This window comes from Cheilinus undulatus, linkage group 13, assembly GCF_018320785.1.
Source record: "Cheilinus undulatus linkage group 13, ASM1832078v1, whole genome shotgun sequence".
Lineage (NCBI taxonomy): Eukaryota > Metazoa > Chordata > Actinopteri > Labriformes > Labridae > Cheilinus > Cheilinus undulatus.
This window is the reverse complement of record NC_054877.1, coordinates 44,322,774-44,341,518: the sequence shown is the minus strand read 5'-3', so window position 1 is coordinate 44,341,518 and position 18,745 is coordinate 44,322,774. Positions and strand designations below refer to the sequence as shown.

General features: G+C 40.0%; 1 protein-coding gene across 1 annotated transcript in view; it reads right to left on the bottom strand.

Annotated features, from left to right (window-relative positions):
• LOC121520480 (cadherin-6-like) overlaps positions 1 to 18,745 on the bottom strand; it is a 170,750-nt gene that overhangs the window by 54,855 nt on the left and 97,150 nt on the right. The window contains exon 6 of the mRNA XM_041803944.1: positions 201 to 388. Within this exon, the coding sequence (XP_041659878.1) occupies positions 201 to 388 (188 nt within the window). The remainder of the gene's footprint in view (positions 1 to 200; positions 389 to 18,745) is intronic.

Sequence of the window (18,745 nt, the reverse complement as noted above, 5' to 3'; positions counted from 1 at the left end):
ATCAAGATAATTAACACACAGTCTCATCAGATTTCACTTTACGTAGTAGTATTTTGAACTTTTCGGTGCACTTACATTCACTTTGCTCTTTCATTTACCTTCCTGTCTATTATATCACGGTGATATTCTGAAACCTTTCAGTTTTTAGAGACTATTTGGTTTATAAACACAGGTAACACTCTTTGCCTTCTGTGTCTCACCTTGCTGACGGTGATGACGCCTTCCTGAGTGTCTTTATCCGTGGCGATGTCAAACATGTCCATGCCGTCTCCGCTGACGATGGTGAAATACATCTCGGCGTTCTTCCCAATGTCTCTGTCCGTGGCTCTGATTCTCCCAACTGGAGCACCGGGCTTTGATGACTCAGGGACTCTGAACTGGTAAATACCTGGGGAGAAAGAAAACATTAAACACTCAGGTTAACGATGCAAGCCTGAACTTCCTTTACAAAAAAGCCTGCCTATTAATGAGTCACTCTTTGATCATGATTAACCCCAGAATTTGATGGTTAATCACATTTAAATGTAGATATTTTGCATTTTTAAGTCCATTCCTTCCAGTGTAATTTATAGGGACTCAATCACAGATGTATTTCATGATGTTGACTAGTTGATTGATTATTAAAATTAGTGCTGCACTGCTACACCAGTGTGGTCTGAAACCATGACTTACAGCTAGGACAGAGCAAATACACTGTTTAACACTGTTAAACATGAAGCATGCAGGAGTGCATGTACAAAATGACTCACCAAAGCCCACTGACTTCACATTTAGTTGCTTTCTCTGTGTGAGTAACCAGATAAAGTTCAAAGTCAAGCTCAGACATTTTCTTCGAGAAAATGTTCCTTGCTATGCTTTTCTTTGTAATTTGTACTGCCATAAGCTAAGGGTACTTTACTTCCTGTTAGAATTAAAAAGCTGCTTTTATTTTGAAAAGAAAACAAGAAACTTCTGCTTGGTAATGACATTAAAAATACAATATGTAGAATTTCTCCACTGAAATATCTATATTAATTTTTAAAAAGAGACTATTCCAATGTTTTACAGTGCTGTGTGAAATGTTAAGGCATGGCTAAAACAAGAACTGTAATGGCAAGTAAGCCTGCCTGAGGGCACCACTGGACAAAAAGGAAGATTGACACAACCCAGGCTGTGTTCTGGATGCCTTTGCATAGCACCAGAGGGATTGGAAAATAATCTGTTGAAAAACTAACAAAGTTCTCCCCTTTAGAGTGCAGCATGGCCTAGGCCAGGGCTATTCAATTACAAATTCAACTGGGCCAAATTTTAAAATCAAGAAACCTAGGCGGGCCAGACATGTTTGGCGCCCAGTAAGAAGCTGAAAATGTCAAAACTTGGAACCAATATAGATGAATTTGATGAAAAATATGCACATTTTATCCATAGTCTCCCTTTTAAATTTGGCAATATGACAAAATCAAATGAAAAAGTGCATAAATACACAACAACAGAGCTGTATTTAAACATAACTTGAGGTAGTATAAATGCTTTTTTCATTTGAATAAAATAAAATAAAATAAATAGAATTTAAAAATTAAATTAAATTCTGTAAATAATAACAATGGTCATATGTTACCCAGGCATGTCTTAAAGTGCATAAAAACTACATTTGCAGTTGTAGCTACAGTTGAAAAGGAAATGTTTTATACTCAGTATCTTGGGGCTCCTTCTGTCAGCATTGCTAGCCACGCTTCAAAGCAACCCAGTGCATTGTAGGTAGACTGTTGCTAGGCTACGCAGAGTGTTGCATTCAAGGTCTGAAATACTGTGGGAATTTATGAAAACTTGCAAAACAGGTTGTCCTCTGCATCCAGAGGCTGAGCCACTTGGAGGTTGGGCCTGAGCCGCATGTGGCCCCCGGGCCGCTAATTGAATAGGCCTGGCCTAAGGTACTGTCTGGGCAGGTAGTAGGGTTGCCACAAGCCCCTGGACATGCTGTGGATGGCCCAAGGGCCCAAAAATCATCGGTCTATGGACCTATCACCAAGGGTGAAAAGGTCTTCACCAGTCAAAGTTTTAGGGAAAAGTGGCAAAGAAAAAGCCACTGTTGGAGAAAATTCATATCAAATTTGGACTAGAGTTCAACAAAGGCATGAGGGAGACACCATAGCCAAGCAGAATAGTTTTTTAGTTTGATGAAAACAAAATGGTGCTTTTAGGCCATCAGACAAGATGCAAACCCTACACATCACCACAAACACACAATCCTCACTGTGAAGCATGCTGGTGGCAGCATCATGCTGTGGTGATGCTTCTCAGCAGCTGGTCCTGGAAGGCTTGCAAAAGTAGAGGGTAAAATGAATGCTGCATATATAGGAAAACCCTTGAGGACAATCTAATTCAGTCTGCCAGGGAACAACGGCTTGAGAGAAGATTTATTTGTCTGGCAAGACAATGAGCCAAAGCATACAGTGAAACCTATGCAGAAATGGTTAAAACACAACAAGGTGAATGTTTAGCTGTTCACGCCTGATCCCCGTGAAACCTGACAGAGCTTGAGCAGTTTAACAGAGAAGAATGGAGTAAAACTGTAGTTTCCAAATGTGCAAGCCTATGCACATAGACCCAGTGCTGTGATTGCAGACTAAGGTGCATCACATTATGCAGTTACTTATTTTACATTACATAGTTATTGGATTGACATCACTTTGTAGAAAGATGGCTTTGTTTGTCAAAAAAAAAAAAAAAAAGCCAAATTCTATTGACCATGACTGATTTATAAAATCAGTAAAAGGGTAAAACATCCAAGGGGATGAATAATTTTCATTGGCACTGAACCATGGGCCCATTTCATCCTCTGGGCTGCATGGTAGATGAAGTAAGAAGAGGATTCCATTGGACTCCATTGGAGCATAAATAAATGTCACCCAGTTGATGAGGCCACTAGTTGCCATGGCTGCTGCTTCTTTCCTCTCCAACCATCTACATGGGTACAGCCACCCACTATAAAGGACTGTGTTTATATGAAAGCGTGTTTGGTCATGAAAGGACGTGTCTAATGTGAAACAGAACCAGCAGGGGAGAACAGAGGGGAAGCAATCATGCCTGGAGACAGTAGGAAATAATGGCATCTAATGTGAAAACAGCCTAAGAGACTTAACATAGCGGCCAGACGTCACCACCATAGGAGAATCACTGACTGGATTGATCCTGAACACTCCTCTCTTTCATGATGTGTGCGTCAGAGATGGATTGGGTACACTGACTGTTTCAGACCAACCAGAGAGGATGAAATCAAATAAGTGGAAAAGTTTGTCTCTTCCTTACAGTCCCATGACAGGATAACTGCTGAGTCAAGACTCATTTCTGTGTTGTTTTAAAACTTCATAACGAAGATGAGACAGGTAGACAGGAAGAACAAAAGAAGCAGAGAGACTCGTGTAAACGCTGATGGAGGCGAGGAGCCGAGACAATGTCTCCCCTCCCCACTGCTGACTATCATTAAAAAAGGCATTAAAATGTATTTTTGTCGGTGTGATTTCTTTTGTTCCCTGGAATAAGTGCTAGCTCCGTGTTTTTGTCATCAGAAACGAGGAGGCCTCTGCTAACAGTTCGAGTCTATGTGAAGAGAGAAAAAAAAAAAAAGCAGCTTGTTCGAGTCCCTGAAAGGAGACGGAGCACACAAAGACCACACCGTGAATTCAAATGAGACGTCTTTCTGCTATCTGGACCTGAGGCTGTTTCACATCAAGACTCTTCCGTTATTCAGGGTGTGTGAGATGAAGCATATGTGCACAAACACACACAAACACACACAGATCTGCTGGTGTACATAAACCACTTAAGTGTGTAATCATTTGCTGCTGTGACACAGCAGGTGTCGTACTCCCTGGCAGCTACACTGAGCTCAACCTGCCACTGTTTTGGTGAATTTATCCATTGTGTGTTTAAGTGTGTGTTTTTCCATACTGTGAGTGTGTTATGGTGGATGAGTGTACACAGTATCTATTATCAAGAAAGATGCAAGAGATGCTTTGGAACCGAGCCAGCAGTCACCATCAAACAACATGTATGATGTTGTACGTGCTGTTCATCTGTTTATGCCTCTGGATCAGGATACATGTACAGCTGTAAAAAAAAAAAAAAAAAAAAAAAAAAACTTCAACTATACGCTCTATACAAAACAATAAACACCTCCAAAATCAAATCAAACCATATTAAACGGAACTGATGGACAAAACTAAAAAAATCACAAACCCAAACCCAAACCCATCACACTAAACTAAGCCAAACAGAAGCAAAACAATCTAAAGCAACACATGAAACATAATCATTTATCAACCAAACCAGCAGGAACCAAAACACACTGAAATGAAAAACAAACATTTAACCAAAACCAAAAAAATATCAAACTTAACTATCCAAACACAAAACCAACTAAAAAGGAGACATGTCATCTGAAAAACAGAAACCAACTAAAACTGAAACCAACCAAGTAAAAAAAAAAAAAAAAAAAAACCTTTAAAAAGAGACACCAAGCCAAACAGAACCACACCAAGCAACAAATGTGGCCAAATTATTACAAACCAACAAGGGAAAACCAGACCTAAACACAGGAAGTGCACCAGAGGTGGCCAAATCGAATTCAATATAGAAGGAAACCAAACCAACAAACTAGAAAAGCACTCAGAGAGCGCAGACCTCCACCATCAACCCTATCGCCCAATAGTGAAGAATCCTTTAAAAACATTCCTGGATCCAGATGGTGATCTGGATCACTTCCAAAATGTAATTCCTCGAATATTCCCTCCCTGGTGGGGTGGAGATAGGGTGAGGGAAAGCACTGGCTTCACTATGTGTGGACTGTCATGGTGGAAGCACCCATGGTCTCACCGGACGACTGGAAGTCATGGTAGAGGGTGAATATTCCTCTATTCCTCCCAGCATTGTGAATATTCTCACTACAATTCGCTGTCTTTCTCTCTGTTACGCTCTGACTCGTCTCCTCAACGCGTGTGTCTTACAAACTCTATAAACTCCAAAACTTTAAATAAGTTACTCATGTCCGCCATCTCCTGGTGTAAAGTGGTAACAGCGCAGACCTCCGCCATTAGCCTTATCTCCCAATAGTACAGAATCCTTTAAAAAATTCCTGGATCCAGACTGTGATCCGGATCAGTCCCAAAATCTATTCAGTTTTTCCTTATGCCATTTCTGACATTTCCTGAAAATTTCATGAAAGTCCGTCCATAACTTCCTGAGTTATGTTTCTAACAAACAAATGAACAAACGAACAAACCCACCCGATCACATAACCTCCTTGGCGAGTACTTACATGTCTATAGTCACCATGTTTCGCGTTATTCCTCAGTAGGTGCGGACGCGAAGCTCGATAGCAGCTACGTCACGTGTTTTGTTGCTCTGATTGGCCCGTAGAGATGTGACAGACAGAGCGTTCGTCCAATCACCCTCCGAGCTTTTTTTTCAAAGCCTCTGTCTTTTCTCAAACGTTTCCTATTGAAGCTTTCGTGTCAGGCGTGTCAGGTTAACAAGTTACCCTTTTCCCCTTCAACTATCACATAGTCATGCCAAAGCAGCTCAGCAGAGGAGTAAAAACATCTTTCCCTACATAAATGGTGTTCACTCGAGCTTAGTTAACACAGTGGAGGCAGCCATTAGTGACAGCATTCAGTCCAAGCAAACGCAACCTTGTAGTATACGGCTCATACAAAAGCGTCACTCACTCAGTTCCCGACAGACTTACTCACTCAGAGTGGGCAAACTCTGATCTGTTTTCAAGGTCAAAGATGAGGGAAAATGTCAGCATTGTGGGAGTGTCACATCAAAATCTGCATCCGCCATGGGCTACACTGAAATTTAAAATATTGGTACTGGTGCTTTTTACAGAAGGTGCATCACAATTTACTTCTTTGAAGAACCATTTCAGCGCCCCTAAAATTACAAGTATAGTCTACCTCCAGAGACCAACAATTCCTGCCAATCTGCATAATTTCATATGGTAAAAAGTAATGAGGTGACCTCTCTGACCAGCAACTTGCAGTTAATGAAGGGTGAATTTAAGACATAGAGGACTGAGCCAACAGAGTAAAATACTAACCACTGTGCTACAAAGAAGACTGCCACATTTGCAGTTCCGTTAAAGAAAAAAGCACTCCTGTTTGTAGCTCCATGCAAACACTGCAAACAAACACCATATGCACATTGTAACCACAAAAAAAGCTCTATTTTGTCCTATCCTTGGTCTTTTGGTAGTCTATTCACACACCTATCTTTTAGAAAAATACTGCAACAAACAAGTGGGAGAGCCCAGAGGTACATAGAGGAGCAGCAGATTTCATTTTCGCTCCGTTTTCTTTCTGGCTGGTTGGAGATTGTGTTGCCTCTTGGCTCTGACACCAAGAGCACTGATTGGAGTCCTGCTGTGAAGTGAAATGAATTGACATGTGCTGGCCGAGGTTTGTGTGACCGTGTTTGTGCGCTCTGCTACTCAGTTTGTGTTAGCCAATCGGAAACATAAAGTAAAGAAAGGCCGAGTTGTCCTCACAGCGACGGAAACTTAAACGTGTGTATTTGTGTGTTAATTGTGGCGACTTTAACAGAATGGTAATGCCACATGCAATCTGTTCAGCGACCTGGGGCTGATCTTGTTCTGCACTCTGCACAACAGAGGGAAACCGTGGGTGAGTGGGTGCTAATGCTGGGTGAGGAGGAGGAGGAGGAGGGAGAAAGTGATACAGTGACTGTGATCGAACGAGGCAGAGAGAAGGAAAAACAATTAGAAGGCTGCGAGCGGCGGGGAGGAAGTCCTGCCTTCATGTCAATTCACAAGGATTAGACAAGAGAATGAGTGATGTGATCGAGGCCAGCGGAGCAGCAATTTACTGACTACTTGAACACTGCTACGGGCGCTGAAAAGCTGCTGATGGACACACTAAAACACACGTGTGCGCACACGCTTCCATTTGCTGTTAGAGCCCTCTGATGGAAAGCCGCCATGTTCGCAGCAGCTGTTGCTCCGCTCAAACTTCGACTGTCAGAAAGCATCGACTAAAGTGAGACTGTCACCGCAACAAACTGGTAGTGACAGATGTTTGAGCTGAGCTGGTGAGTCACAGTAACAGCAGAAATGTTGTCTTGACATCCAGAAACAATGACAATGAAACATCCTGGACAAACAATTTTCTTTTTCCTCCCACTCTGAAAACTTCTGCTGTATCAGGGATAAAGGACGAAGCCCTTAGAGCTCATAACACCCACTTCAGCTATCATTCACATGATCTAAATCATCATTTTAAGACTAAATTTAGAAGAGGACATATGAGCAAACTCTCAAACAAAACAAGGAAATTTATCAGCTCTATTTATAGAGCTCTTTTCATGTAAGATGTAGTCAAAAATGCTCGATAAAAAAAGACCATGAAAAGGGAGGCTGGGAAGGCTAATATAAACTATAACCCCATTTCCAGAAAAGTTGGGATGCTGTGTAAAAAGTAAATAAAAACAGAAAGCAATGATCGTCAAATCTCATAAACCCATATCTTATTCACAATAGACCAGGGATGTCAAACTCAATCACAGCATGGGCTGGATTCTGAATTTAGATCTAACCTGAGGGCCTAACCTGATCAACATTTCACCACAAATGTCTAATCATTTTCACCAGTGATAAAAACCTTTTGAGATTAAAAAAGTCAAAATGATAAGTTAAAGAGCTCAAAGAGATTCAAATGGTAAAAACACATGATTAAAAGTTGAAATACTGTTTTTTAAAGTAAATATATGATCCAGAAAGTCTAAATCACAAGTTCAAAAGGTCAAAATATGAGTTTAAATCACACATTTTGAGTTTAAAATGTAGAACAGGCTTACAACAGTCTTCACCTTTATTCATCACCATTCCTCACATTTTAAAGTGTAAGGACTGAAAATTGTTCGTTTGTTTATCGACAAACTTTAAATTGGGTGTTTTAAGGACTTGAGTTTTAGGTCTGAACTACACTATATTGCCAAAAGTATTCATTCACCTGCCTTGACTTGCATATGAACTTAAGTGACATCCCATTCTTAATCCATAGGGTTTAATATGACGTCGGTCCACCCTTTGCAGCTATAAAAACTTCAACTCTTCTGAGAAAGCTTTCCACAAGGTTTAGGAGCGTGTTTATGGGAATTTTTCACCATTCTTCCAGAAGTGCATTTGTGAGGTCACACACTGATGTTGGACGAGAAGGCCTGGCTCTCAGTCTCCGCTCTAATTCATCCCAAAGGTGTTCTATCAGGTTGAGGTCAGGACTCTGTGCAGGCCAGTCAAGTTCATCCACACCAAACTCTCTCATCCATGTCTTTATGGACCTTGCTTTGTGCACTGGTGCACAGTCATGTTGGAACAGGAAGGGGCCATCCCCAAACTGTTCCCACAGAGTTGGGAGCATGGAGTTTCCCAAAATCTCTTGGTATGCTGAAGCATTCAGAGTTCCTTTCACTGGAAGTAAGGGGCCAAGCCCAGCTCCTGAAAAACAAGCCCACACCATAATCCCCCCTCCACCAAACTTTACACTTGGCACAATGCAGTCAGACAAGTACCGTTCTCCTGGCAACCGCCAAACCCAGACTCGTCCATCAGATTACCAGACAAAGAAGCGTGATTCATCACTCCAGAGAACACATCTCCACTGTAGAGTCCAGTGGTGGCGTGCTTTACACCACTGCATCCGACGCTTTGTATTACACTTGGTGATGTATGGCTTGGATGCAGCTGCTCGGCCATAGAAACCCATTCCATGAAGCTCTCTACGCACTGTTCTTGAGCTAATCTAAAGGTCACATGTTTGGGAGTCTGAAGCGATTGACTCTGCACCTGATTTCAGTTATTATGATGGGTGAGTTAATACTTTTGTCAGTATAGTGTATGTAATGCATAACATCTCTGCTGCTGCTGCTGCTGCTGCTGCAAAAAATTCTAAACTGGTATTTTGACACAAATTTCAGAAATATTCCATCTTCTGCTACTTGAAAATTGCAGCAGGTCATATTGTGATTTAATCCAATTTATGATTAATTGCCCAGCCCTAATACAGACCGGCTTTTATTCTATAAAGAACACTTCACATGGATAAAATACTTTGGCATAAACCTAACCACAAAAAGGGAAAAGATATGAGACAAAAGTAAAAAGATAAAGGTTTGATATTATAAGGCCCAGATGACACTGAGATGTCAGTGAGTTTAGTCGTACATCACTGTGGCTGCAGAGATGCTACAGTGGCTTCACTGAGGTGTGCTAAAAGGGACTTTAAAACATGCATTCATGTGATTTATTTTAGGCCTTGTTTTATCGCTGTTAATGCATTGACAGATTATGAAGTGGATTTTCAAAAATCTGCAGTAGGGAGCTTTTCATGTCATTTTTAGACACTTAGATTAAAGAAATATATTCATTATCACACATGTTTAAAACTGGTCCGAACAGACAACCTAAAGGTTGAAACCTGCAGTGAGATCTGAACATGTCTGCTGTTTGTGAATTCTGTTGTTCGCTTATATTGTGGGATGTCCATCTGAGATTTCTGCCTCCATCTAAATGCAACATAACAGAACACTCACAGATTTAATGATTGCTATGAAGCCTGAAGGCAAAATTGAAATCCAGCCCCCCCCGACCTTCTGTTCTTGTCTCTTCTTTGCATTGTTTTTTTTTTTTTTTTTATCAATTCTAAACTCGATCAGATACAGAGCAGACAACCAAACTCAACACAGCCTAATTAGAACTTGTCGTGAGACACAGAAACTAACTTATTCTGCTTCTGCAATTATTTATTTCACTTATTTATTTATTTAACAGCATGGTCTTTCAATATGAGAGCATGACTTATTGATTTCACGTGCAGATTCGTTATGCTTTCTGTTAACACAGCCTGCCCTCGCACGAAATGTCGGCTGCTTGCACTTAAGGTTTGCTCCTCTGTCAGTGAGAATGAGCTGATGGCAGTAAGACAAGACATGCCTGCAGATATGCAGAGAGCAGAACATAAAAAAAAAGAAAAAACAATAACACAAAAGTTAAAATCATTAGAGTAACAGAAACTTAGTCAGGGTCATTGAACCAGGCAAAAAGAAAGTTTATCTTCATTCTAAAAGTCATAAAGAAAGCAGGAGTACGCTGATGCTGAGGTAAGAGGCGTTTTCACTTCATGCTGGATCTTGAATTCAGTCTGATGGTCACTTTGAGGGTGGGGTGAACAAAAATAGAAGACTAGATATGAAAAGAGAGCAGACACTTCCCAACCTGAGCTAAAGGAAGACTGAAGCAGGGATACTGAGTGCAAGCAGGGGCGATGAATGCCAGTTAACATACCAGAAGAATGAGGTGGGGGTTGGCTGAAAGCAGTGGAGTAGGTCAAATGCTTCATTAGCATTTGTCAAATGTTTAGTGCCATTATTTCTTTGCAGTGCTTCTTGGTAATAAATCTTATACGGTTGGAAAGCCTGTTTATTTCCCTTTTAAATGGAGCCACATTTGTAAGGAACGTGCATTTGTGGGATAAGCAGCAGAGCTGAGTATGTGGCATAACATCTTTTGGTGAAGGCAGTGTGATGGTGTTGGGCGGCATCTCCTTCACTGGAAAAACGAGGCTTGTCATCATTGGAGGAAAACTCAATGGAGAGAGGTATCGAGATGAGTTTCTTTAATCAGTTGCAATCCCGTATCTCCACAGTCCTGGACTGAACTCTATCCTCCTCGATGACAACGTTCGGCCCCACAGAGTGCGGTTTATCAGAGACTACCTCCAGAATTTGGGAGGGGAGAGGATGGAATGGCCCACCAGCAGTCCTGACCACACGGAGTGACCAACACAACCACATTGGCTGACTTGCAACAAATGATTTGGTGAAGAATGGGATGCCATTCCACAGCAGTGTGTGACTAGGCTGGTTACCAGCATGAGGAGGAGGAGGAGCCAGGCTGTTGTTGCTGTTGTGGTTTGTTAAACTGTTAAATTTCCAATATATCTCATCTCTTCAGACTTCAATCATGCAGTCCACGAAACAAGAGTCAGTGGCAGAATAAGCTTTTTGCACTGGCAGGAAAGATTTGGCAAACTTTTCACACATCCTCAGCTCTGCTGCTCATCCCACAAATGCATGTTTCTTACAAATGTGGCACCATTCAGGAAAATAAACAGACTTTCATCGGTATAAGATTATAGCCAAGTAGCATTGCTACAAGAAAGAAATAATCTAATAAACACTAATGTCCTGATGCTTTGTGCTAGGTTTATATAGAAGTTAACAAACTTGTGAATCAGAACATCATTATCTGAACTCTTCTACAGTAAATCAGCACGAGCAGGGCTTTCAGTGCTCTGCCGATGTTACGGTTGAATGTGCATCTATTTCATCTGATGTATCTGTCAGTCTTGGTGAATGTTTAGTTCTCCTTAGAGACATCTGATGAGCTTTTTTTCTATTATAATGACAGAATAATTACTGCTTTCAACATGTTGTAACTAGGGCATCACAGACAAGCAGTGAGTGATAAGAGTACGTGTTATTTGTTTTAGCTGCTGGGTCGATTGTGTTCTCGCTGCACACTTACCACTATGGAGTTTGATTGAAAGCGAGCTAACACCACCTCTTCCAAGCAGTCTCGGCTTGTTTGTTTTTGTTGTTGCTGCTTATTTTGACATTATTTTTTTGCTTCTACCATGGATGAGTACACTATGAAGTTAAAAGGTTAATGTTTTCTACAAAGAATCTGTGGTTTCATTTAAAATTCTGACATCAAAAGTTAACTTTTCCTCCTCAATGGCATCGTAGCTCTGTGGCTCACTGACCTGATTACTTGTAGCTTGTGCCACAGGATGAGACAGTGTGAATCCATGCGCTTTATTGTATTCTGAAGTTTGACTGAATGCTTTGTGTATGTTTCCAACTATTTGGATGGATCTGCTCTATGTGAATTAGTGTGGTTTGGCAGTGGCTGGCACTGAAAATAGACCTGGCGCATATCTCCAGTAAAGTGGAGTAGACTGGCATTTCTGGAACGTGCTGCAGACTAAGTGGAGCACGGGCAGTGAAAGTGCAAAGATTGACTAGAAAGGGAGCTATCTTATCTGTAGTGTGTGTTGCAAGTGGAGTATGTGGAAATTGGAGATACACAGAGCCTATAAAAAGTATTCACCCCCTTGATGAACTTCTGGACCTCTTTGACTCCTCTGTGAATATTTTTTACTCTGGCTGCCTTTTTGACGCATTTGTAGAGCTTCTTGTTAAGTTTTTTGGAGGCCAGTGGTTGAGCGATCAGGTTGACGTTAGCGGTTTTATACATTAATCATGGTCAATATAATCATGTCCCAATATTGTCGACTTCAAACCATTTTTGTGGAGCTTTCTCCTTATGCCTCAAATCATTGTCTTGCTGGAAAATAAATCTTCTCCCAGGCCGCAGATTGAATAAGATTGTCCTCCAGGATTCTCTTATATTTTGCTGTAATCATTTTATCCTCTACCTTCACAAGCCTGCAGGGCCGGCTGCTGAGAAGCATCCCCACTGCATGATGCTGCCGCCTTTGTGCTTCACAGAGAGGATGGTGTGATTGTGATGTTATGTCTGTGCATGGTTATAAATATTGTAGAAGCATAGTGCAGATTGTTCGATCTGACCACCAGTCATCAGTCTGTGCTGATTTGATTATAGATGGTAATATCATGTTAGCTCTGACCTCAGAGTTAACATCATAGGACCCTCTTTGGATGTCTTCCTGTTTGTAGTTTACATCTCACACATTAGATAGCTGTATACAGCCTGAGCTCTCTGCTGTGCCCTCTAGTGGGGAACTCCAGTAACAAACATGTAAGTATATTTACATGATGCAGTTGGATGCATATGCAGATCTTCTGGCATTGCAAAAGCTGAAAATAGTGCTGTTAATGTTTCCTAGTCTGTTTTAACGGTATTTACTAATTAATTGCAATCCAATTTAACATCATGAACTGTTAGATCTTTGGCTAAGTGTGCCCACCTCTGCAGACTAACAAAAACTACAAGACATGCACTATGACATGATCCTGTGACTTGAAGTTAATTCATAACCCGACAGGCTTTGCAGATATTAAAAATCATTTGCAGTGATTTGATTAAGCGTGTTGAATATGTCGCATGAGCTTAATATCAACTAAAGCATTAAAGCCAAAGAGACACTGAAAGTTAAATCAAAGTGCAGAGGCAACCTTGAGGTGCTTGTCACTTCAGGTTACGATGTGAATTAGTTGAGACTATCCCAAACAAATGTATATTTCATCGAATTACCACGAGCTAATTGCCACACAGTAAACCTCTGAAGAGGCTGAGAGGCCTCGGGGTAGAGTGTGCCTGCCTCGCCCTCATCCTGTCTACACTAACAGTGACATTTAAAAAGTTCAGCTGCAACATCTTTTACCCAGAGACACAGGGAACATGATGTCAGATCTGTACTTGTTTTTTTTTTGGGGGGGGGGGGGCATTCAGAGCAATCAAGTTCATAAAAGGCAGACTTTGAGCAGGGTTACACGGACGGAGGAGGTGCCATTGTATGCAGATTGTTGGTTAAAAGGCCTTATGTCTGATCAAAACGTATCATTAAAACAATCAAGTCGCACAGTCAGTGACGCTGCTCTAAGAGGAAAAGTGCTGCTTTCGTCCACTGAGTCTGGCTTAAAAGGAGAATTAAAGTGAAATGTGAATTCTGGCTTTTATGAAAAGCATTTCTTTCAGTTACATAATGTCTCTGTTAGGATGCTTTTTGTTTTGTTGTCAGACACTAGAATAAAAAGTTTTCATGGCTGCAGACTGATGCAATTCACTAAAAAGACCTACACTTTTTGTTAAACCTTTTAGGGTCCTAGTTTGGCAGCTTAACCAGACCATCCATGCCAAGGTTTTGGTTTCAACTGACGGTGCGTGATCTCACATTAGATACGCTTCCAGGTCAGACATACAAACAACATGTCACTTAGTCTGAGGTTGATTTGCCGCTCATTTACTCCCTGTTTTCATGTGATATTCATTTAGTGTCAGGGTGAATAGTTGGCAGTCTGCACATGCCGTTTTATTTTGGAAGTGACCGAATGCTCAGTGCATCTCCCTGTATAACTTCCTGCTCTACTGAGCTTGATGCATGCTTGAAAAAGCTTGACTGAAAGATTGGCTGGGATTTGCTCCAGGTTGCATGCTGCAAATTGAATGCTACGCAGACAGACCACATGGAAATTTTAGGTTAAACTTCCTGTCTTAAGCTCACAGTGCAAAATGATATGGGCTCTGTCCGTCAACATTTGACTGGATGTAGCTTAATTAATTTATCAATCGGGTTGCTTGATACATGCATGGTTGTACTGGGAGTTGTTGCATGAATCTTTCAGTTGGGGGGGGGTCTGGGGCCCATGGAGGCTAGTAAAAACATGGTCCATTCTAACGTTAATCTTGACAGCTAAAATTTTACCTGAATAATAACCACTCTTCTCAAAGCAACTAAAATGAATTTTATTTATTTATTCTGCAGTGCTATAAAGGCTTTTTCAAAATCAAAACTGGTTTTCTTAGAAAAGAATGACCTTTTCTTTGTAATGTAATGTTATAATTTCAGACTTAAAAGCTAAGCCATAATGTGCACAGATGTCATGGTGCCCAAAAAATAAAACAGAAAAAAAGGCAGTTTTAAACCAAAATAATGAAATAATCCTGTTAAGAAGTAAAAATGGCCAAGAAGTGGCACAAATGGATTAACGTGGAAGAAATGTGCCATAAAACATTGGCATAGATGGGTTGGAAATGGCAGAAAAGTGGGAAAAATGCTAAAATGGCAAGGAATGATGAGTAAACCTGGTTGCAATTGGCAGAAAGAAGTTGCAGAAATAGGAAAAAAGTGGCCAAAATGGTCAAAAAGCAGAAAGAAATGGTTAAAAATATCAGACGACTGGCAGGTAAAGATGAAAAGGAGGATAAAAGTAGGCCAAAAAAGAGAGAAAAGCAACAAAATTGGATAAAGGTGGCAACATAAAGTGGCCAATTGTGTAACAAGGGTCAACATAGGAGTAAAGTAGAGTAGCAAAAATAGGCATAAAGTGGCAAAAATGTGTTGGAAATGGCAAAAAAGATGGCAAAAATGAGAAAAATAGGCAAAAAACAAGGAAAAGTAGATTACAGTTGGAAAAAAAAACATTACAAAAAAAGGTAAAAATGGTCAAAAAACAGAAAAAAAATGTACAAAAAAATAGCATAAAATCTGCATTTAAAAGGTGAATATTGGGTTAAATTTTTGACAGGAAGAGACAAAGGCAGCAAATACTGGTTAAAAGTGGCAAAAAGGGGATGGAAATTTTTGTAAAGTGATAAAACTGGCCAGAACTGGGTTGGAAATGGCAAAAAAGTGGCAAGAGCCGCAGTAGAGAAAAGAAAAATTGAGTACAGTTCGCCATAAGAGGTCAAAAAACGAAGTGGGCCAAAAGTGTCTGAATAGCCAAACAGTTGAAAAAGGGTAAAAGGGACATGAAAAGTGGCGTAAAAGTGGCAAAATTGGTTGAAATTTGCATGAAAGTGGCAAAAAGGTAAAATGGACAAAAACAAGGAAAAATGGGATATAGCTGGCAAAAAAAGTTGAAGTAATTTGCAAAAGGTGGAAGCAATTGGGAAAACTGGCAAACAAATATTGAAATGGCAAAAGAAGTGGCAAAATGGACAGAAAAGGGGATAAAAAGAGCAAAGGCAGCTGCACACCATGCCGCTTTGTGCCAGCGGGGTCTTTTAAAATGAGGCCCATGTTTAAGAAAAAAAAATAGGAAAAGTCATGAATATTAGATGGAAAAAAGGACAAGCTTCCTTTTACATAGCATGAACATTGGCTCTGATTAATGACATTTATAAATCCATAAATTAACTTTTTGATGTATTCCTAGTGACCACAGTGGTGCTGTTGCCATGGCGATAAGTAGCATGATGCTCTTGTAGTCTCCACAGTGAAAGTCTCAGTGAAAAGGTCATTAAAGTCTAATGACTGTTCTAACAGTCCTCCACTAAAGGATAAAAAATGACTCTGTTAGAGCCACTGAGAGTCTGAAATAAATAAGGCAGCAGCATAATGCTGAAGCTGAATTTATCAACGACAGTTTGATGGTTAATTTCTAATTGATCAGCCTAACTCGAACCAACACCTGGGGATTTTATGTCCCTGTGAGGTATAAAGATGGTGGGCAGTGAAAGCACTGTGGTTGGCCAAGAAGACATGGTTTCTGTGTAGGTGGGAAATCTTACTTTCTTAATGGTCTGTGTCCACAGCTGCCATGTTTTTGCTGGCAGCACCCACAACTAAGAAAACATGAAAATAATGTGAAGGAACCCGTCCTGGAAATATGAGTCAAATCACAGTATTCTCTGCTGTAACTGCTGACAAATCTGGTATTGTAATTCCCACCTCCTCTTGGTTTTGGTTGATTGATGAGGGAAAATTGAGGGGCAAGCGAGGCTTTGTCTGCTCTTAGGTTGTCTGCTCCTAACCCTAAAGTTAGGTTTGGCATATATTGACTAATATCACAGCAAAACTTCACTGAAATTGTTTGTACAAGCCTCTGTGCTTGGACCTGTTTTCTTCAGGTTTTTGTTCATGAAAAAACAAAAATTGATGATGATTTTTGACTGCAATCTACCACTTTTTATTTCATGTGGGTCTTTGGAGGTCCTTTGGCTTTTCTTAGATACAAACCTGGGGGCTCCAGGGAAAAAAGTTTGGGAACCTCTGCTCTAGTCACAGTGTCAACAGGTTAACAAACATCCCTCAAGGCATTCTTGAGATATCGTGCTGTCAAGCAAGGGATAAACATGAGGACAAGAGACCATGTAAAGAGAGATCACTGCAAAAAACAAAAAGTTTTGCAGCATTCTTCCAAGCAAGGGGTGGACATGAAGTCTAATGACTTTCAGCTTGGAACGATGACTACCATGGTTTATGATCATGTACCTCCAAATGTGATGAGTTCACCCTTTAGTCCAGGGGTGTCAAACTCAATCTCAGCAGGGGCCTCACTCTGGATTTAGGTCTAACCTGAGGGCCTAACAGGGTCAACATTTAACCATAACTGTCAACCTCATTTTCACCAGAAGTAGAATATGAAAATATCAACAACACTGATGATAAATCATTTGGAAATTCACAAAAAGTAACAATAATAAGTTTAAAGGAACAAAATCTGAGATAAAAAATATCAACATATTAGTTCAAAGGCTCAGAACACAATATTAGAAATAGAAACATAATGTTTTTAAAGAGGAAATACAAGTAAGAAGTTGAAAACATACGTTTGAAATGTCAAAATATGAAAACAAACAAAAGATCATGAGTTTAAAAGTCAAAATATGACTTAAAATTCTAAATTGTGAGTCTGTCAGGCAAAAAATATGGGATTAAAAAGCCAAAATTTGGAGTTGAAAATGTCAAAATATGAGCTAGAACTCAAAATAATGACTTATAAAGTTAAAAATATGACTGAAATTTAAAGTCGGGAGTCTGAAAGGTCAAAATATGATATAAAAAGTAAAAAGTATTACTTTCAAATGTCAAAATATGAGAAAAATTTGAAATCACAAGTTTAAAAGTCCAACTATGGGATTTAAAAGCCAAAGTAAGGAGTTGAAAAGGTCAAAGTATGACTTAAAATTCAAAACTGGGAATCTAAAAGATAAAAATGTGACATATGAAGTCCAAAGTATGAGCTGAAAAGGTCCAAGTATGAAATGAAAAGTCAAAATCACGAGTTTGAGTCATAATCTGAGATGCAAAACTGAAAATATAAAATAAAAACAAATTAATTTCTTTCTCCAAATTCTTGACTTTTTATGAAATCGTTCTTACTCTTTACTTTTTCAGATTTTTTTTTGGCTTAACAGGGATATTTTAAATAATCAAACTACATTACTATACTGGAGAAAATCTGCAGACCTCTGGTGGGCCAGTTATAATACAAATATGCTATGATCTTGCAGGCCGGATATGGCCCTCAGGCCTTGAGTTTGACACCCCTGCTTTAGTCAGAGTGGACATTAGTGGAAGGTTTGACCAACACCCCTTAACTATGATCTTTCTCTATCGTAGTCTAAAACAAGCGATGAATATTAGGTCTAATGATCTCGTCCTTTGAGGTTTCATCTCCAAACTGAAGCAAGTATATTCTTCAGTTAGACTGGATAATTTGAGTGAAACTTTGTGAAAATCTATAAACCGTCCTTGAGATGTTGCATTCACGAACAAGAGAAAAAAGCATGAACATGACTCAAACTCTGACCTCCATGATTTCTCACCATGTACGTCTAAAATGTAATGAGTTCATCCTTGAGTCAAATCAGATATTTCTACAAACTTTGACAAAAAACAGTCAAACCTTTTACAGTTATCTCAAAATCTGCTTGCAGAAACGGACGGGACAACAACCTGAATACATCATGCCTCAGCCCAGGCTACTGCCAGAAGAGAGGCATAAAAATGTCATATATTGACTGATCCAGCTTCTTAAACTGAATTATGCACCACTTTGCCCTGTTTATCGAGAAGCTTTGAATTATGGGATTTTGGTCGAACAAAACACACAGTTTAAGTCTTTCCACGCAGTCTGGAAGTGTTTCTGTGACTTCTCACTGACTTGATGATAAACGGATTCACCACAAAAGAAGTCACTGGATAACCAAAACAAAATAACATGAAGCTGGAGCTCAGAAGCAGTGCATGTCCAAATTCTG